The 21603-nt window shown below is 43.5% G+C and overlaps 1 protein-coding gene across 1 annotated transcript in view; it reads right to left on the reverse strand.

Moving 5' to 3' along the window:
• LOC107111174 (protein-cysteine N-palmitoyltransferase HHAT-like) overlaps nt 1–21603 on the reverse strand; it is a gene marked incomplete at its 3' end in the record, with an annotated part of 45054 nt that overhangs the window by 1237 nt on the left and 22214 nt on the right. The window contains exons 4-5 of the mRNA XM_015412103.1: nt 19424–19537; nt 12312–12506 (exon numbers count right to left, since the gene is read on the reverse strand). Coding sequence (XP_015267589.1) covers nt 12312–12506; nt 19424–19537 — 309 coding nt within the window. The remainder of the gene's footprint in view (nt 1–12311; nt 12507–19423; nt 19538–21603) is intronic.

The following is a 21603-nucleotide window of genomic DNA, read 5'->3' on the forward strand; positions in this document are numbered from 1 at the left end:
TTTGCCTCAGAACACAGAGGTCGTTTGCATATGCAACTTGATTGGCTTTTGCCTTTAACATTCTAAACAGTTTTGCGTTTCTGAAGCAAGATGTGTCCAATCTCCAGGTGAGGGCTGGAGATCACTTAGAATTACAACTGCTTTCCAGATGGCAGAGATCAGTTCACCTGGAGAAAATGGTGGTCTCTGTATCCTTATATGCTGCTGAAGTGGCCACCATATGACAGCCAATGTGATGTAGCAGTCAGGGCTTCAGAGCACAGGAGAGGCTGCAGGTGTGTGGGGGGGGTGGAAAGCTGAAGAGTGAGGGGGAAATAAAGGAAGGTTGATGATTGGCTGGGAAGGAGATAGGGTTGCCAACAGGTGGGAAATTCCTGGAGATGTGAGGGATGGAGCCTGGAGAGGGTGAGGTTTCAGGAGGCGTGGGACCTCGGACAGGTACAAAGCCATAGCAACTATTCCCTTCTGGGGAACCATCATTGCCAATGTCCAGGTGAGGGCTGGAGATCACTCAAAATTACAATGGTTCTTTTGGTAGCAGAGATCAGTTCCTCTGGAGAAAATGGTGGACTCAGTGTCATTATACCCTGCTGAGGTTGCCACAGCAAATTGACACTGCGTGTCCAAGGCCGGGGCATCCGCCCAGAGCCTCTTTCTAGAGGCCGTTGTATTTATTTCCACAATGGGCCTTTTTCCTAGTTTTAAATTCCAGACACAATAACAACTCAATATCTATCCTTTTTCTTTCCCAACTGATAGCCTGGTTTTGGGGCTGCTGCCCCAAGTTCCAAATCTGAGTCCTCATCAGAATATGCCAGTACTCCCTCTTCGTCACTTTCCTTGGTGCTGTCATCTTTCTTTTTATCTTCTTCTCCTGCTGGTCGATTTTGTTGCTACAAAGACACCAAAGTTTTTTCAACAGTCATTTTTTTCTTTCTTATCCTTGAATTTGAAGATTATGTCTTGCAGCACATTCCATTTGTAGGGGATGTTGTTCTTTTGTAAAAATAACACCAATGCACAAAGTTCATTCTTTTCTTTCTTATCTCAAACGGAATGTCTTTTAAGATTTTAATTTCTTCGTCCTTAATCCTCAAAGTCGCTCCACTTGTAGCTTTGAGTATTTGATCTCTCACTTGTCTTCTGGAGAATCTCACCATCACTTCCCCGAGCAGATTATTTTTTCTTGTAAATTCAGAATACGACCTATAGATCGTATCTATTTCACTTTGTAATATATCCACTTTTATAGCTGCCACCGGTGCAATAGTGTCACACATCACCTGCTTTAAATCTTTTTCTTTCTCTTGAGGAACTCCTTGAAATCTCAGGACATAGCTTGCTCTTTCCATTTGCAGCTGTAATAATTGAGACTCGTCGGTTTGTCTCTTTTTCTCCATCACCTGCAGTTGTTTTTTAAGCTGCTTTGTGTTGGCATCCACTTCTTTCATCTGTTGCTCCATTCTATCTGTTTTTTTAACAGTCTCATTGAGTTGAGTTTGTTGCATATCCAGCTTTTGATGCAGTGCCATAACTTGTTCCAGCAGAGGGCGCAGCACCTCCGTCAGCATCTCTTGAAGGTCTGCAGTCGTGTCCTGTCTAGGGACAGAACTCGCTGGGCTGGCACTTCTGGGAAGAGGCTTTAGTTTCGACTGCTTGTCCTGCTCCTCCGTCTTCGGTGCCATGTTTGAGATTGTTTACTTTTTGAAAAAAGTTATCAAAGTCTCTGGAATCCCTGCAAAGGTCTGCTGGTACTTAAATATCCTTTTATTTCAGCCAACTCATTTTTATAGCCCGCCCCCCTTTCTTCTAATGCACAAAGTTCATTTGTTTTCTTATCGGGGGAGAGTTCCCTTCTCCCCTCCACTTCCCAAGGGGAGGCTTTCGACTATTTTTTAGGTGTTTTCGCTTAGACCTTGATTCACAGTTCCATGATGAAGTCGCTTTTCTCAGTAAATTTTGCTAGATCACCAGCGCTTGTTCCAGTGTGCTGCTCTTTGTCCCATTCGGGAACTATGCGAGGGGACCGTCGGGGCACCAGAATGCCTCAATCCACTGGCTACCTGCCGGGGGGAGAGGCGAACTTCAATCCCCATGGCTAGGAGCCCATTCGCAGAGCTCCTGGGGAGCACGGACGATCGCGCCCCCTCCCTACCGCAAGCTCACGGTCCACGTTCTTGGGAGCTCCCGAGGACCACGGCCGCCATCAGAAAGCCAAGACCGGAAGTCCATGATATGTAGATCTGAAGAGACTGTGGCTCAAGCTCCCTGCAATGAATAGTTTGAGCCAGATGATGCAGCTTCATACTAAACAAACAGAAGATATTGCTTAGTTGACCAGAGAAAAGCAGAGGCCAAACAAACCAGTATTTATTCTTTTTTTCCTCTTTGCAGGGCTTCCAGATCCCTGGGCAGGCAGGGTGTTGCCCACTTTAGGGGCACCCGACCCGGATCCAGCCAATGGGGGGAACCCCACCTCCGAAGTATCTGGATTGGGCTGACATGCCCAGCACGATGACATCACCTGGAGGTGATGCCACTGTGCCGGGCACGTCGCTGGGGGGACGCTCTAGCATTCAGCCTGAAAACTCTATGGTACCATAGAGTTTTCAGGCCAAATGCTAGAGCATGCCCCAGCAACGTGCCTCGTGTTATGACATCACTTCCGGGTGACATCATTTTGGCATGCATGCAAAAGTCCCAGAGCAGAAACTTCTCCCCACGCTGGAAAGAGGTAAGAGACCTAGCAACCCTACTTATGGGGACCCCATGGGGTTTTCAAAGCAAGAGACATTCAGAGGTGGTTTGCCATTGCCTGCCCACCTCCGCGTCATGACCCTGGTTTTCTTTGTCTATGCCTGACCATTTCAGAAGTTTTATATTGCCTGCCAGTCATAACCTTATTTCTTCTGCATCTAACAAGAGCTCCGAGGCCTAAGCAGGTCACAGTCCATGGCAGCCAATATTCTCATCTCAGATCCCATTTAGTTCTTTGTCAAACTCCTTGACAAAAGATGACTAAGTAGCATGTTTGAGAGGGGGGAAATGTCAGGAAATAGCAGAGGACCAATGGTTGAAATTATTTCTATGGGTGTAGGATAGCCAAAACAACCCTCCAAAGGAGCCATGGCTCAGGGATAGAGCATCTGCTTGGCTTGTAGAAGGTCTCAGATTTGATCTCCAGTAAAAGGTAGTCAGTGATGTAAAGGACCCCTCCCTGGAGAGTTGCCACCAGTCTAAGTAGACAATATTGACCTTGATGGACCAGTGGTCTAACTGAAGGATGAGGCAGCTTCAGATATATTTGTCTGTATACTTATTCAACCAAGAACTCTGCACCCAGAGAAACAGGACAGTCAGCAAAAAAAAGTAAAAAAAAGATAATACCAGTGCAAAGTGCAGTGAGTCGTATAAAACACTTCACCAGTACTAATTTAAAATTACAAAAATTCTACTGGGCTGTTCAGAAAGACGTTTTTAAAAGAAGAATAAATCCCAACAACAGCTACCTGATGACAGACAAGAATGAATTTCAAAGCTCAAAGGATATAGCCAGCAGTTGTAAGAGTAAAAACAGCAAGGATGCACTGAAACAATCAAATTATTCAGTCATACAAAAATGAAAAAGGGGAAAGAACACATGTATTATCAAGAAAAATATGCCCTTGACAAGCTGAATTACTTAAATTATACTCAGAGGAGACACATTAAGAAAAAACATACCAATAAATTTAGAAAGCAGTCTTTAATTTCATGTCCACCAGCAGCAGGACTTTATTTATTTATTTAGAAGGCAACTAACAAACTAAAATCAATACAATAAAAATATAAATTAAAAACAACAATATAAATATTATCAATAATAAATAAGCCATAAAAAACAAGCTGGGGCATAAAATACCACATAGAACAACATTCAGTAGCTTATAACGATAATCATAACACACTCCTTAGGCTAGAAACAGACCATGAAAACAGCTTTAAAAGATGGAACCTCTCAGTTAAAGGTTTGGGTAAAGAGAAATGTTTTGGCCTGGTGCCTAAACAGGAAAGTTAGGCATTAGGCGAGCCACAAAGGGGTGGGCATTCCAAGGATGAGATGCCGCCACTGAAAAATGCATCACTGCTGAGACCAAAAGGAACATAATGTTCAAAGTGCTGATTTGCATGTCAGACTAGGACCCAGGAGGCTTTCTTTACTTACTTAGAAAATTTCTGTGCTGCTTCTCCAGGGAAGCTGCCCGAGGTGGCTTACAAAGGAGTTCAAATCCCACTCAGCCACGAAGCTCACTGGGCGGCTTTGGTCCACAGGCTAACCTGCTGCACAGAGTTATTGTGAAAATGAAATGAGTGCCACCTTGGACTCCTGGGAGGAAAGGCAAGATAAAAACTGATAAGATATCCTGCATTGGAATCTGCCCATCTGTCTAGTCATGGTTTAGTTAGGGTATCTGCCTGTAGACTGATTATTTCCTAGTATTTTCCCACGGCCTGTTATACTGGCGGTCCAGTGTTCAGAACAAGACTACACCAGCACATAGCTCAGTGGGAAAGAGCTCAGTGTTTTCCATGTATAAGCTCCTCTGACATCTCCAGTTAAGGGACCTCGGGGTGGAGTGATCCTAAAGAACTCCTGCCAGTCAGGGTAGACGTATTAGCTAGATATCCCATTGGTCTAGCCATATAAAGCAGCTCCTTACAAGACCTTACACTCACATTTGCATACCACACAAGCAAAACCTGTTCTCCTGGCCTGACGCCTACACTTACAGAACGTGCAGACAAGCTGTGCCTATAAGTGTGAAAGAGAACACAGGAGGAACAGAGGTGCTTTTCAAAAGAGCAGCTATTCTTCATGCATCCTCAGGCACAGAGGGGGAGATGAGGGAACATCAGGGAAAATCCAGGAATGCTGGCAGAATTTCAGTACAAAACATGGCGTGCAAATTATGATTTAAACAGCTTTGTCGTTGTTGTTGTTCAGAAATCCAGTCACAAAGAACAAACTGCCAAGTTACACTAAGCAGCTCAGGAACAGAAGAAAGGAAAACCAAGATTTCGAATTGTCAGTCATGTTTCCTCATTAAGATTATGGTGATTTATTAAAGTAGTGGCAAAAAAAATCTGAATGTCATTTATGCTCCACTGACAAGCAGTGGACACATTAAGATTTACATTATTTTTTAAAAAAAACAGTTCAAAACTTAGTCTACCTTCTGCCCTGATCCTGCAAACACAACACTCATCCTCAGGCGGCCATAAAAGGATCTTTGCATAGAGGCATGCACACACAGCTTAATGCTGAATGTAAGGATCTGGAGACTGGGGCTTTGATACCAACTGATCCTATCGGAAGAGGAACTCAGCAGGAGCCAAGAGCATGGAAATAAGCAGCCATCCCTTCTGAGCTCCTCTCTGGCCATGTCATTTTGCAATCAATGAGCAGGGAGAGTTCTGTCACTGGCACAAATCCAACCTGCATCAGTGGGAACCCCCTGCCATTTAATCCTCCTAGGTTCTGGCTAGTGGCAGAGGGGAGACTTTGCCTATCCTCCAGATATCCTATAACTTGAGAACCACTGCATTAAGACAAAAGTTCGGAAGAATAAGTCTCATGTTTGGGGGAGGGAGGGGATTATTCTTCTGGGCTTTTGTCTTAATGCAGTGGTTCTCATTTCCACATTTGGGGAGGTAGGGCTTCGGCTATCTGAAATCTGAAGAAGTGGTGTTGAGGTTGTGGAATGGCATTTCATAAGCAACAGGATGCTTCATCAGATGCATACAATGGAGTGAGAAATCATCAGTGACATATTTTGAGATCAAAGAAGAGGAAAGCAAGTACACAAAGCGCACAATGCACGCTGCCTGTCAAATATGAAAGGGAAGAACGGCTCCTGATTTCTTATGCATGGCACTGCAATGTGGTGAGATGAAACAAGAATAATTAAAAATAGCATGTGCCTGATCCATCAGCACAGCATTATGGGGAGTCAAGAATGTTATCTTCAAATCCCAGTTTGGAATATGACTGGCTGTATTTGAGCAGCACCAATGCATATGCTCACATAACTGTAGTCACATCTTCATCCAAATGGATGAAACTAATAAATACGTTCCAGAGGAATCAGCAACAGGAAACAGACACATACAGGCAACTTAGCAAAATGATAAAAAGAACAAAGATTTATAATATTACCTGACCTGGATGGCGCAGGCTAGCCCATTCTCATCAGATCCCGGAAGCTAAGTAGACTTGGCCCCGGTTAGTACTTGGATAGGAGACCACCAAGGGAATCCAGGGTTACTATGCAGAGGCAGGCAATGGTCAAACCAACCCTGTTCATCTCTTGCCTTGAAAAACCTGTGGGGTTGTAGTAAGTCAGCAGCAACTTGTCAGCACTTCCCATTACCATCTTAGCACACCTAAATACAACAGAAGTCCACTGGCACTTTAAAGACTTAACAGCATTTATTTCAGCATATGCTTCCATGAGTCAGAGCTCACTTTAAATTTTGTTAGTCTTTAAGGTGCCAAGTGTTGTATTTTGCTGCAACAGACTAAGGCCCCGGTCACAAGAATGAGATAATCCAGGGGTGGGGGGAGGTTTATTGCTCCGGAGCAAAATGAAGCGCGGTATCACGATTCGATGTTCCCCCGAGGCTCTGTGCTCAGGCCACCAGCCGCCAATCACACGGTGATGGCAAAGTGTGGCAACGAAGCAGTACTGCGTTTGTGCGTGTGCGCATTTGTGTGCATACCACAGAGGCTTACAAGAAAACATCTGGTGGAATGCGGATGGGCGCCGGATGCGATGGGATACCAGTGCTTCCGAGATCAGAGGCCCGCCTGCGCCCCGCATTTTCCAGATACTATATTTTCCCAGCTACTTTTTAACTCCGCATCTTCAGCCGGACGCTACGGGTTGGAGACGGGCGTGCGACGCTTCCCAGATGTTGCCGTATGATCGCGCCCTTTTAATCCGCTCGGCAGTCGTGCCTCTCGCGCAGCAAATTCTCCGTGTGACTGGGACCTAACATGGCTATCCCTCTGGAACTGTTTTTACGTCTGATGCCAAAACTGAGGGAAGGCAAAGCTCCCACCTGCACTTTGGCATCTTGTGAGTAAAAACATCAAAAACAAATGCAGCCCAGATACAACAAGCAGCACATACACGGCTGCTGTAAGGACTGCCAAAAAGAGGTTTTCATCCAAAGCTCCATTTAGAGCCAGTAAAGAGTCCCCTGAGAACTTTCAGTTCAGTCCTGGGCAATACACAAAAAGCAAGATCAAAATGCTTTAGAGCACCAATATTAATAGGCGCACCACTTACAGTTTTAATACGGGAGGAGGAGAACAGAAATAGCCTGCAATACTGGAGCACTTTGAACATAACTCACATTAATCGAAGCAGCAGACATTTAAAAAATTGCAGATAAGCAAAACTCCAGCACCACATTAGCTGCTGCCCTTCCTAACTAGGGTACACAAGGAGAAAGGAACGCCTCGGTCACTGCCATCCTGGCTAAAGCTGATAGTCATGCTGCAGCAACTTCTTTTAAATTTGCAAGCAATAATCTTGCCTTCCACAGGGGAAAAAAATGAATAAAGGGGAATAGGTGTCAAGCTCTGATCATGTCAAAGTTCCAGGGGATCAAAGCATAGTCTCTATTACCCTTTTTATCTGTCACTGAACAGGAGGCAGAAAGAGGAAGGAGTCCAATCCCCAATAACATCAGCCCATCCATACATTATATTTAATGCATTTATATGCCACTTTTCCAAAAAGATGACAACAAAGAAGCAGAAGCCATGGCATACAACAAACACAATAAAGCAATCCTTCAAATAATCAACAAAAGCTTCTTTTAAAAACTAGCAAACAACAAAAGAACAGGTGTGTGTGTGTGGGTAGAAAACTAAAATGAAAAGGGAGTTTATAACCTTTCCTAAAAGAAAACAAAGGTGATCATTGCTCAGCACCACCGGGATGTCATTCCACAGTCCTGGAGCCATATGTGTTCTTCAAGCAGTATTTATTTAAATTAAATTACATTTATTTAATTCATTTATACCCTGCCTTTCATCCCAATGGGGACCCAAAGCAGCTTACATCATTCTCCTCACCTCCATTTTATTCTCACAACAACCCTGTGAGGCACGTTAGGCTGAGAGCGTGTGACTGGCCCAAGGTCACCCAGTGAACTTCCATGACATGAGTGGGGATTTCAACCTGGATTTCCCAGATACTAGTCCAACACAACCGCCACACCTCATACTGATGGAATACGAAGTAGACCCTGATTAAGCCAACACTGGGAGAGGCAACATCATTATTCAGATTCAAAATTAGGTCTGGCCTGGCACTACGTGAATAAGCACAGAATGAGCCTTGGACTCACTTGCATGATCCCTTCTTTCCCTTGTACAATATGAGCTCAGCTAAGTAGTTACTTTCTGTTTAATGCAAACCATAGTTTGTTATGTCTGAACTGAGATTGCAGTTCGTGCTAGAAAGCTGCACTGTTCCCACTAATAAGGAGATATAGCTGCCTCAGACTAACAGGGCTACCCCTTTGGAGCAAAAAATAAGAACGTCCATTTCATTTATCAGGTTAGTTGTCCAAGATATTCTCTAAATGTAAAATTGTCATAAAACTGAAAGTTCCAAAAAAAACCCCCACCCAACAACAAAAAACACTATGAATCCTTATAATACAAAGCCATTTGTAAGGCAACTGCATTTTTAGATAAGCTCCAACTTTCCTCCCAACAGCCAGCCACTACAATGAGTACAAACAATTGTTACATTTATTAAACTGTACTAATTTTAAAAGCACAAGAGCAATAATTTTAACAAGGTTTTTCCCTGCATTATTCAAGCTTGTACCAGTGCCCTGGGTTGACTGGGAGATGGAGATTCACCTTCCCAGATGGGGCTAAATCTGGATCGGGAGAAGCCGTCCACGAGCAAAGGCAGGAAAAGTTAAAAGGCTTTGGTAGCACATATACTAAAATTGGAATGATACAGAGAAGATTAGTGTGGCCCCTGTAAAAGGTTGAAACATCCACTAGTCTTTGTCCAAATGCTGGGATCCGGACTCCCCTGCAGGGAGAGGGGGTGGGTCTGGATGTGCAGTTATTTCACAGACATCCAGGTAGGGATGCCAGAGGTAACTCTTCTGTATTGTTAAGTTTAGCTTTGTGTTGTATTTTCCTGTTCTTTTCATTAGAACTGTAACCATTAGGCATAACAGCTGTTTTCCCTGTCCATGCTACAGCATAATCTATAGCAATAATGTCTTTTCCTGATTTAGAGAGCATACTGTGATTTAAAAGCCTCCTCATGCACCTTAGGCTACTTGCTCATACCATCATCATCATCATTATTTATTACGGTCAAAGACCCATCAAACAGCATACAGGATCAAAAAAGCAAACCCAGGTTACCAAAACATTACAGAGAGGAGACATCATAAAGAGTATTAAGGAGGAGCTTGCGCTTTGCAAATGCAATAAAAAGAAATTTAGCAACATTCCTTGATATTGCAATGGATTTGTCCTCCAATAGATATTTCAGCACAAGTTCCTCAGAATGGATTGCTAGTTGTCCTTGGACCCTAAGTGACCTTAATATAGGTGTAATTAAGAGGGCTCTTTCTTCTGCATAATAAGAGCAATAAAATAAAATATGGGGGAGGGTCTCTATTGACTCAGAGGAGCATGAACAAAGTCTCAAATGCCTTGGGATACGTTGAAATCTTCCAGAAAGAACTGCCGATGGAAAAGCATCAAATCTGGCTCTGGAGAAAGCCCATCTATGATTTGGGTTGGAGATATTAGCTAAATATTGAGGAGTGGTCATATAAATTTCGGGTTTCAGAGATTTATAGAGCGGCGGAGTTGCGGCGTGAGTCATTTGCAGCTCAATATCTCTGAGACATTGAATGACAATAGATTTTGCCCTGACATAGCCGCTTTCCAAAAGTTGGTACGGGTCTAAACCTAATGTTCTCAATTTGTTAGTGGCTACTTGCTCATGCCCACACACATGCATAAGAGTGCAGCTGAAACTGGGAACCTCTACCCTTTTTACTTTTTCACAGACAGCCTTTACTAGTGTTCCTCAAGTCACTGGTAGCATGGGAGGCTGGATTTCTTACTTTGGGTGGTGGCACAAAGAAGAGGAACATGTTTTACACGCACATGAACATGCCACACGCATGTAAGCACACACAGACCCAAGGTGGTCTATGACATAACTCAGTTGAGGATTGTACTGTATGTTTCTGAAAACTAACACACACATTTTCCTGCATTAAAAGCAAAGGCATAATTCACTCTTATGCCCAAAGAAGTTTACATTTAGAGTACATAAAACTGCAAACCATTAAACCTCTCTGCACCACAGTCTGATTCTAATTCCCATGTGACCCTTATTTCTCTTTTTTAAAAGCTGGGAAGATACATTCACAGATCTTCTTGAGCAATATCTGCTTGGGCCCTGCGGGTGAGTAATTCCCTGCCTGTGTGGTTTCAACGAAAACCAATTAGTTCTGATATAGAAAAATAAAAAAGGTTGGCATCTTCTCTTTGCCCATCTTTTTCCCTTTCCAAGGTAACAAAAGATAGGGGAACGAACAGTACCATTCAGCAAAATCACACATGTAGTAAAGGGTTAAAACCTTGTTCCCGGTGGTGTTATTTCCACTTTAAAATCCTGACGAAATGCAGTCACAGATTTTCCAGTGTCATCTAGTCAGACCCTTGGTGGAGTTCCTTCTGTATGTTTCTGTGTGAATCACTGCCTCCTACTTTAGTCACATCCAGTTCAGAGGCACAACAGACCTACCCATTGTGGGTAGATGCTGTTTGAAAAGACTGCAAAGCCAGAAGATGTAATCCAGTAGAGAAGTCCTAGGCAACTTGGTGATGTGTCTTCAACCTTATAATGAACTAGGAATAAGGTCCGTTGTACAAATAAATACAACAAGCTCTAGAAAGAGGCTCTGGGCAGGTGCCCTGGCCTTGGGCACTCAGCGTCAATTTGCTATGGCAACCTCAGCAGGGTATAATGACACAGAGCTTACCATTTTCTCCAGGGGAACTGATCTCTGCCATCTGGAGAGCAGTTTTAATTCTGAGTGATCTCCAGCCCTCACCTGGAGATTGGCAGCAATGGTCCCCCAGGAGGAAATGGCTGGTTTGGATGGTGGAGTCTATGGCATTGTACCTGTCTGAGGTCCCAGCCCTCCTAAAACCCTACCCTCTTCAGCTTCCACACCTCAAATATCCAGGAATTTCCCAAACTGGAGTTGGCAATCCTATCTCCTTCCCAGCCAACCCTAAACCCACTGTTATCTGCCCCTGATCTCTACCATCTGAAGTGCAGTTTTAATTCTGAGTGATCTCCAGCCCTCACCTGGAGATTGGCAGCAAAGTTTCCCCAGAAGGAAAAGTACAGTCTTTCTCCGCAGTGGAGACCAAAGCAGCTTACATCATTCTCCTTTTCCCCTTTTGATCTGCACAACATCCCTGTGAAGTAGGTTAGGCTGAAAGTCTGTGACTGGTCTGAAATCACCCACTCAACTTGCACAGCAAGAACCTGGGTGGAGCCTGAAGATCGCCAGGTATCACAACTGAACTCCAGACAACAGATCTCTCCCTGCCCCCGGAGAAAATAACTGCTTTGGACGGTGGGCTTTATGGCATTCTATTCAGCTGAGGCCTCTCCCCTCCCCAAACTCTGGCTTCTGTAGACTCCATTACCAAATATCCAGGAATTTCCCAACCTGGAGCTGGCGACCCTAGTCTGGACTGGCCCCAATGAATTCCCCACAAAGGACTGGAAAGGGCTTCCTTCCTTTGCCTTTTTACTGACAGAACCACTGAGGGAAAAGTTAGTCCCACAGGAGTCAAGGAGAACTGTCTTCATCAGGAGAGACAATCATTTTGATAGTTTATTCTGTGAGGGAAGAATGTCCAGGCTGGCAGTGGGCGGGGGAGGGGAGTGGACCCAGCACTCAGCCAATGGCACACGAGTTCTCTTGAGTGGCGGTTGATGGGCAATGGCTGATGGAGCGCACTGCACAGCCAATGGGAGAGCTGGAAATGGCCAATACATAAGGGAATAATATATATAGGATTCCCAAAGAAAGGGTAATTCTCAAGGTGTCAAGAATAACTAAATAGTCATTGTACTTGAGGTTTTCTTGCTAACATGATTCCTCTAAATGCATTTCTTCAAAATTGAAAATTAAAATGCTTATTTTTTTGCAATAAAATGCTTTATTTACTAACATAAAGAAATTACCTTAATGTCTTCCAGGGCAGGTATGCGTAAAGTCAACAACAGAAGCAAGGAGCTCAGCCAGGTCAGAACAGGGTTTTTAAACTGAGCCATGAAGTACGAAACACTTGTATGGAGCAAAATCATTATCAGACCATTTGTGCCCAACAAAAACCAACAGGCTGCCATCCCGTAGGCCATCAAAACCCAGGGCTTGTACTGAAAAGACAGAAAAATCGTTGATTAAAATTTTCAAATCAAATTCAGTGTATGAAACCTTGTTTATCACATTTCTGCTCTTCCTCAAAAGAGCTCAAGGAAGCATATATGAGGACCATCTCATTCATCCTCACAAGACATCTGTAAAATGGATTGGGCTGAGAGGCTGTGGTGGTCACTGAGCAGGGTTTTGAACCCAGTTTGGTGTAGTGGTTAAGAGTGGCAAACTCTAATCTGGAGAACCGAGTTTGATTCCCCACTCCACCACATGCGGCCAGCTGGGTGATTTTGGGCCAGTCATAGTTCTCTCAGAGCTCTCTCAGCCCCACCTACCTCACAGGGTGTCTGATGTGGGGAGAGGAAGGGAAGGTGATTGTAAACCACTCTGAAATGCCTTCAGGTAATGAAAAGCAGGGTATAAAAAACCAACTCTTCTAGTATACAGCCAGCATTTTATCCACTATGGGCAAACTCAGCACATTTTTTCACTTTAGAGCCACCATCACTCTGAGTTATCACATCTCCTACAATCCAATCAGGTAACTCAAGAGCCAAACCACAGGCTACCTCTCAAGTCACACATATGCATTATGTGGTCAAGGCAGGCTGGACAACAGGGTGAGCTGCCAGAGCCCCAGACAGTCATGGAGTTGCTGCCACCCCACAAACTGGGTGGGCAAAGAGCCTGGCAGAGGAGGTGGTGAGGGAAGAGGGCAAGGAAAGAACCTGGCAGAGGAAAAGGAGGAAGTGGGGGTTGATCACCTGCTGTCCCTCTCTTGCAAACTAGAAGTGCAATTTATTCCTCCAAAAGATTAATATTCAAGTTACACTTTTGAGCTCATTCTCAAGGCACCTGTCAAGAATAGGGCTACTAACTTTTCATCCAGCTCCTACTCCTGTGTCTTGGTCTGCAGACAGCTTGATCTGCAGGCATCAATTTAGAGATTATTGCCAATTTCCACTTTCTAAAACAGCTTTGCCTACTTTTTGCAGTTTAACCTTCTATTAGGTCAGGATTTTTCCTCATCAGTTGGCAACTCTGCCTGCAAAACAACAACTGAAGAGTGTAGTGCATACGAAAGGGCGAGCAGAAATAAAATCAGAACATCGCTGGATCCACTCTCACTACTGGTTTAAGTTGACAGGTAACCTTAGGTTAGGTAAGCTACATCTTTCCACTCTCAAACCACTCGGTGTTACACCTTGGAGATAATATTACTGATCTACTTTACAGGGCTATTGTAAGGATTATCAGATAATGGCTTGAATCCCAACCACACCATTAAGAAATTAAGTACCCTTTTCTTAAGAGGGGGCGGCTGTTATCCCCCTCTGCTGCTGCATCCTACTGAGCTATTTGAAATGTTATTCCTAAGGGTTAGTGGACCCTCTGGAACAATCTAGTGGGGATCTGCAAAGGAAGGGGAAGTTGGGGGAAATTGCCACCATTTTATTTATTATTTATTTATAATTTAGATTTTTAGATCGCTCCATCCCCGAGCTCTTATGTATGATCATGGGTACTTTTTAACTAAAAAAGGCACTATTTATAACACAGTTTGTGGCAGGGTATGAACTTTCGTGAGCCACTGCTCATTTCTTCATATATAGCTCAAATGTGAGTCCAACTGTCCTTATAACTGAGCATAGAGTGATTTCAGATGCCAAATGACATTAGCAGATGAATGACAATAACAGGCATGATTGGACTGGGTGTGATATGCAGAGGAGGAGTAGGCAGGGAGTAATCAGCACTGGTAACAAGACAGGAAACCTAGGTCTCAGTTCAGTCCAGGCGGATGCATTGTCTTGAGCTTCATTATCAGCTGCAATTCAGTAGACTCTCCTTCTAATCTCCCTTTGAAATCCCTTTGTAAGAGAACTGTTACACTTAGGTCAGCAACTGAATGTCCTGAGAGGTTAAAATGTTCCCCGACTGGTTTTTGAATGTTGTGGTTTTTAATGTCAGACTTATGTCCATTTATCAAGTGGTTAAGATGCTGAACTGCAGGCTGTGGAAGGTCTGTAGTTTAGCAGTTCGAGACCCGAGTTGCCGCATGACGGAGTTAGCTCCCGTCTCTAGTTCCAGCTCCTGCCAACCTAGCAGTTCGAAAGCAAGAAATTGCAAGTAGATAAATAGGTACCACTTCGGTGGGAAGGTAACAGCGTTCCGTGCGCCTTGGTGTTTAGTCATGCCAGCCACATGACCACGGAAACGTCTTTGGACAGTGCTGGCTCTTTGGCTTTGAAACGGAGATGAGCAACACAACCCTAGAGTCGGACTCAACTGGCTTTCGAGCAAGGGAACCTTTACCTTTACCTAGGAGTCCATCAACCATCTCCTAGAAAACAACATTCTAGCCACCATGGATGTGGAGTCTCTGTACACCAGCATTAAATTTCTTCACTGACACTGTGACAACACAATAAAGAGTCTTGCACACATTTTCTTATGCTGTTCCCAGTGGGGATCAAGAGACCATAGACATACCTGAGGAGAACAGCACTCAGATACTGTTCAATGCACACAGGCTGTGCTTTGAAGCTTGTTAAGGGGCCTGTTTAGTTATCTGTTGGTCCCTTTGCCTTTCTTAGAAGCCAAAAAGTAACCACTGAAGTGATTCCAAGTGTGAAAAAAATACCCTTTGCTGCTGCTTCTTAAGATGACTTGAAAATGTATCCAAACAATGCACGTAAATATGTCATTACTCAGTGCAATTCTTCAGTACAGGGGGGGAAAGCCTATCGACTGTTCAACAAGAACCACACTTGCAAAGCCAAAGTAAAAACAAAATAACTCTTTATGACAGTGTTAAAATTGTGTGCGTGTGTGTTAAGTGCTGTCAAGTCACTTCTGACCCATGACAACCCTATGAAATTAACGTCCGCCAAAACGTCTTATCTTTAACAGCTCTGGTCTGGCAAACTGAGCAGGCCTGTGGTTTCCTTTATAGAGTCAATCTCCATCTCATAGAATCACAGAATCAGAGTTGGAAGGGGCCATCCAGGTCATCTAGTCCAACCCCCTGCTCAATGCAGGATCAGCTACAGTATCCCTAACAAGTGTTTGGTCCAGCCGCTGCTTAAAGACTGCTAGTGGGGGAGCTCACCACCTCCCTAGGCAGCTGATTCCACTGTTGCACAACTCCTACTGTAAAAAAGGTTTTCCTAATATCCAGCCGGTACCTTCCTGCCCTTAATTTAAACCCATTATTGCAAGTCCTATCTTCTGCTGCCAACAGGAACAGCTCCCTGTCCTCCTCTAAGTGACAGCCCTTCAAATACTTCAAGAGAGCAATCACATCCCCCCTCAGTTCTCCTCTTCTCCAGACTAAACATTCCCAAGTCCCTCAGCCTTTCCTCATAGGGCTTGGTCTCCAGGCCCCTGACCATCCTTGTTGCTATTCTCTGCATGCACTCCATTCTGTCCACATACGTTTCGAAGTGAAGGCTCCAGAACTGCACACAATACTCCAGGTGCGGCCTGACCAATGCAGTGTACAGCAGGACTATGACATCTTGTGACTTGGATGCTATGCCTCTTGATACACCCCAAGACTGCATTAAACCCTTTTTGTCATCGCATCACACTGGCTACTCATATTTAACTTTTGGTCATAGGTTTTAACATAGAGTTTTTCCTTAAATGGTAGAGCGTCCCCTGCAATGTGCCGTGCGCAATGACGTCACTTTGGGGTGACATAATTGTGGCGCCTGCATGAAGCGCATGCGACAAAGAGACCCCGGAGAGGGACTGGGACTCCCCGTTGGCATATCCTATTCAAGGCATTCTGAGTTCAAAGCATGATCAGGATGATATAAATATAAATCTGTAACATACATATCAACATACCCCATCTGAAAGCATATTATGGAGCTGCCATGGAGCTGAAGCACTTTCCATATGCAGAAAGATTGATGAGTTTTGGGCCACTTTCTCTTAGAAAAAAAGACAGCTACAAGATAGAGACTGATAAAACTATGAATGGTGTACTGCAGGAGTCCTCAGCCTTTTTGAGCCTGCGGGAATTGTTGGAATTCTGACCCACAATGGTGGGTGCAGCCACAAAATGGCTGCTGCATGAGGTGGAGCCAACCACAAAATGGCTGCCACAGCCTACCTTCAGTCACACAGTGACGATCCTTGTGCTGTGGAGGCAGCTGCTGCCAAAAAAGGTTTTTTAAAAAATCTGCACAGCCAATCAAATCTCCAGTGGTCAATCAGAAGCCTTGCTGGGCAGAAGCCCCACCCACTTTATAAAATCACTTGGCCGGCACCAGGAAAGATGTCAGTGGACACCATGATGCCCATGGACACCCTGTTGGGGGTCCCTGGTATACTGATGGAAAGAGCTCCTTTTAATGGGCTTCCTTGTTTGCCCTCTCATAAAACTATTCATTGGCAGGTAAAGTGAAGACAAGAGAAAAGTACTTTGTCCAGCAATGCACAATTAACTTGTAGAATTCACTGCCACAATATATGGTGATGTCCACTAGCTTAGAGAGAACTTTAAAAAGAATTAGACAAATTCACCATCAGCCGTGACACCTAAATGTAACCCTGAGTCTCTGAGAGCAATCCTAAGCATGTCTGCTAAGATTTCTACCTAGGTTTATTTCATGGCACTTACTTCCAGGATAGGGTTCTTATGACTGCACTGTATGACTATCACATGCTGAAAATGACTGAGAAGACTGGTTGTTGCTTAACCTTCACACCCTGCTTGTGAACTCTGGAATCAATCTGGCTGACCACTGCAGAAAATATGACGCTGAAGTAGACAAGTCCTTAGTTAGGCCCATCATGCCCTTTTCTTAGGTAGTTACCAGTGATTCTGCGGGCCAATCCATATCTTCACAAGCAACATACAATTTCTCCGATCCCAGGTTTAGCAATGGAGAATTCTGCCTCATAGGATCAATGTAGGTGTCTTTATTTAGTTGGACTTACTTATCACATTTGTATCCTACAAGGCAACAAAAATGGGGGGGGGGGTTTCCCTCCATCTTTAGGTATGTTTCATACCAATTAGGCACCAGGCCTTTGAGGTTTAAGTCCTATACTCTGTCCACCTCACCATTCTCATAATACAAATATCTCAGTGTATCTTCCAAAAAGGAATAGAAGCATAAAATATAATAATAAATGCAAAGTGACACAGTGGACAGCTGCCAGAGCACGGCAAGGATGGCCTTGTTCAATGCTTCCAATACAGACCCTATGAACCATAACTGCTGCTGGCCACATCTCTGTTCCAGCTGAGATAATTCATTTAGGGACTTGAGATAGCTTTATAAAGCCTACCAGCTGAAACTGCTAAAATACCAGGTTCTTGGTATTTCCCATTACCGCAAAAGCCTCTCACTTGTGTAAAAAAGCAGCAGAAAAAGTCATTTGTCTGCAGGATACCCCCAACAAATGGGTCACCGTTTGCTTAATGATACAGATGGATATAAGCCACTGCTGTTTGTCCAGCAGTCCATAGACCCTGCAGACTTTTCCCTCTTTCCTTTTCTGCTGCAGCCCACTAAACACCCTGAAATTTTGTTGCTAGGGTTCAGCATACTCTCAGAAATGGCACCCAATTTGACAACTTCCAAAACTGCTAGAATTACTATGAACTGATTACTTCATTTTCAGATAACTACAGCACACTTATCAATACATTGTAAGAAGAAACATTAAACATTCTGTATAAACATGTTATAATTCAGGTACATAATTCTATAAATTGTGAATCTCGAAACTATTTTCAGCTTGAATGGATCCATAAAATGGACTTTGGGTACACTGCTGAGAACAAAGTAACAGTTTGCTGTTGCTGATTAGACAACAGGCAGGTGGTGGAGGAGGAGGAGGAGGAGATTGGATTTATACCCTGCCCTTCAATCAGAGTCTCAGAGTGGCTTACAAATTCCTTTCCCTTCCCCTCCCCACAACAGACACCCTGTGAGGTAGGTTGGGCTGAGAGAGCTCTGACAGAAACTGCCCTTTCAAGGACAACTCTGACAGAACTATGGCTTGCCCAAAGTCATCCAGCAGCTGCAAGTGAAGGAGTGGGGAAGCAAACCTGGTTCTCCCAGATTAGAGTCTGCACACTTAACCACTACACCAAACTGGTTTGACCACTACACCAAACCGGAAGATGTGAGCAGTGACTCACGAAAGTTCACACCCTACCACAAATTTTGCTAGTCTTTAACCTGAAGAAGTGAGCAGTGACTCATGAAAACTCACAACCTACCACAAATTCTGTTAGTCTTTAACCCGAAGAAGTGAGCAGTGACTCACAAAAGCTCATATCCTATCACAAATTTTGTTAGTCTGTAACCCGAAGAAGTGAGCAGTGACTCACAAAAGCTCATACCCTACCTCAAATTTTGTTAGTCTTTAACCCGAAGAAGTGAGCAGTGACTCATGAGAGCTCATACCCTACCACAAATTTTGCTAGTCTCTAAGGTGCTACTGGACTTTTACTCTTTTCTAACTAACTGGACTAACACGGGTACCGATCCTCATCTATCTTCATTGGCTGAAAAAGTTTCACTGTGATTATTCAGGTTTTGTTTGACTAGACATTATCAGAAAGAAGACACAGAACAATTTTTAGCAGCCACATGTATGCCACATCATTTTGTTCCAGCTTTTTAATGATGCCTGGGAAAACCACGATTCCTCAGCCATTTTTGAGCCTTCATTTGTTAGCCTTCATTTTTTGTTCCCAGGTTAAAACACACTGCACACCTTAGGGGAAAACAGGTACAAATCTAATAGAAAAAATATTTAAACAACTGGCATTCTTAAAAGTAAGCCATTGTTGTCTTCCTTTCTCCCCACACGGGGGCCCAATGCAATTCCCATACATAAACAAAGTGGGAACAATTATGGAAAAACAAATGTACCTTAAATGACATACCTTTTTCATGTAAAGATTGGATATCTGTGACACAATTAAATGACAAAAAAGAAGCCATAGTATATATCCTCTGCCCCACTCCATCCAAAAGGTCCATTCAAAGTCCATGGGATCCTAGGCATAGATTGAATCCATTCATAAAACTGATATGAAACTTGGAAGCATACTGGAGGAAAAGACTGTAAGTAAAATTTACGTGTAATATTTGCTCCTCATTCCTGAACTAAAAAGAAAGCCAGAATTATTATGAAACAAATATGATGATACATTAATAGGTTCCAACCAAGCCATCTCTAGTTCTAAGCCTCTTTTGCTAGAAGCTCTGGGAGCTGACCTAAAGGCCATCTTAGCAATAATATACAACAATATAACTGGTAGCACAACATACAATACTTGGTTGAAGTCCCTGCACACAAGACTGTATACATTAGTCAAAGAAAGATGGCCCAATTTTCAGCAGTTGCCACAACATGGAATATTTTCTTCCAGTGATTTACATGTATAGAGAAATATTGATTACCAAAATAGATACATTTAGCTTTGTTTGACAGCAAAATAGATGCTTCCTGTTAGAATTCTGTTGCTCAAAGGGTTTTCCACAAAGCTCCCGATCCTTCTTGTCAACTGATAACTTTGTTCAAGCTCAGTGGTCATGCCTGTGACGAAATGTACCCAACCAGCATATTTTCCAAGCCTCTTCCTCAAAGCCTTCTAATCCACCATGTTATTTTTTTCTGGTTTTTCAAATTTATTTTTAAAGGCTACATAACGCCACTCTTTAAAAAGTTTTGAGGATGGTGTTGTTGTTTTTTAATAACACACAAATAACACACAATCAGTACAAAGAAACACGTGTAGATGGAGTGAGATCTCTCTCAGCTTAGCTGTAAATATATATAGAAAGAAAGAAAGAAAGAAAGAAAGAAAGAAAGAAAGAAAGAAAGAAAGAAAGAAAGAAAGAAAGAAAGAAAGCTGCTACATTGTAGGGTATTACACTACTCTCTTTAGAAGAGGTAAGTCTTGCTTTGATTAATTTCATCAAAGTTTTGAAAGTTATAGAAAAATAGGCACCTATAATGACAAAAGAGCTTTATTCCAGTCGCATTTTGCAAGTAAGTTATCTCCCTTTTTAGATTCAGCCGGTCATAGTAATCCAAGCTATGGTAACCTCAAGGCTGGACTAATGTAACATGCCGAATGGGGAGGGGGGCTGTCCTTGAAGACAAACTGGAAACTTGAACTGATCTCGAATATGGTGGCTTGACTATTGTTTGGAGCTAGTTGCACTTGGCTCCCATATCAAGATCATTGTAGCACAGGCCTGTAGCCAGGATTTTTAAAGTCAGGGGGCATTTAAATTTCTTAGGGGGCACTGGCTAATCGAATTAAAGGAATACCTGGCTCTTTCCCCACACCTGCTGCCACTCGGGGGCCCTGGGCTGGATGGGAAGTCAGGAGGCCTTGCTTGTAAGTCAGGAGGCCTAGCCCCACGATGCCCCACTGTAGCTACGAGCCTGCTGCAGCAGTTGTTTTGTGTTTCCAAATTCAGTTTAAACTGCTGCTTACTAACTTTAAAGTCCTTAGCCTGGGACCTACATTCTTAACTGTCTCTCCTGGTATGAACCTATGCAGCAACTCCAAGTCTCAGTAGTTCTTCCTATCAGTTCTTTCTGTTGGGCAAGTAAATAGGGTTGCCAAGTCTAGGTTGGAAAATACCTGGAGACTTTGGGGGTGGAGCCAGGAGAGGGCGTGGTTTGGGGAGGAGAGGGGCCTCAACATAATACAATGCCATAGAGTCCACCCTTCAAAGCATCCATTTTCTCCAGGGGAGCTAATCTCTGTCGGCCGGGGATCAGTTGTAAAAGCGGGAGATCCCCAGGCCCCACCTGGAGGCTGGCAACCCTACAAGTAAACTAGGCCACAGTACTATCCTGGGCCTTTTCTGTGGCAGGCCCAATTACACAGTACAGGTTTCCAAAGACAGTTTCATCAATAAGCTACCCATCCAATTTTTAGGAAGTTCAGCAAAGCTGAGCTATCAAGAAGAGTTTTACAGCTGGACAATGATTAGCATATCAGGGAAACGTGCTTATATTGAGATTTTATTCTTGAGAATTTATTATTTTAGTTTATTTTACCCACCTTTAAGTCCCATTTTTTCTCTAGAGAAAGGAAAGCTA

This window comes from Gekko japonicus, unplaced genomic scaffold, assembly GCF_001447785.1.
Source record: "Gekko japonicus isolate JY-2015 unplaced genomic scaffold, Gekko_japonicus_V1.1 scaffold1609, whole genome shotgun sequence".
NCBI classification, from domain to species: domain Eukaryota; kingdom Metazoa; phylum Chordata; class Lepidosauria; order Squamata; family Gekkonidae; genus Gekko; species Gekko japonicus.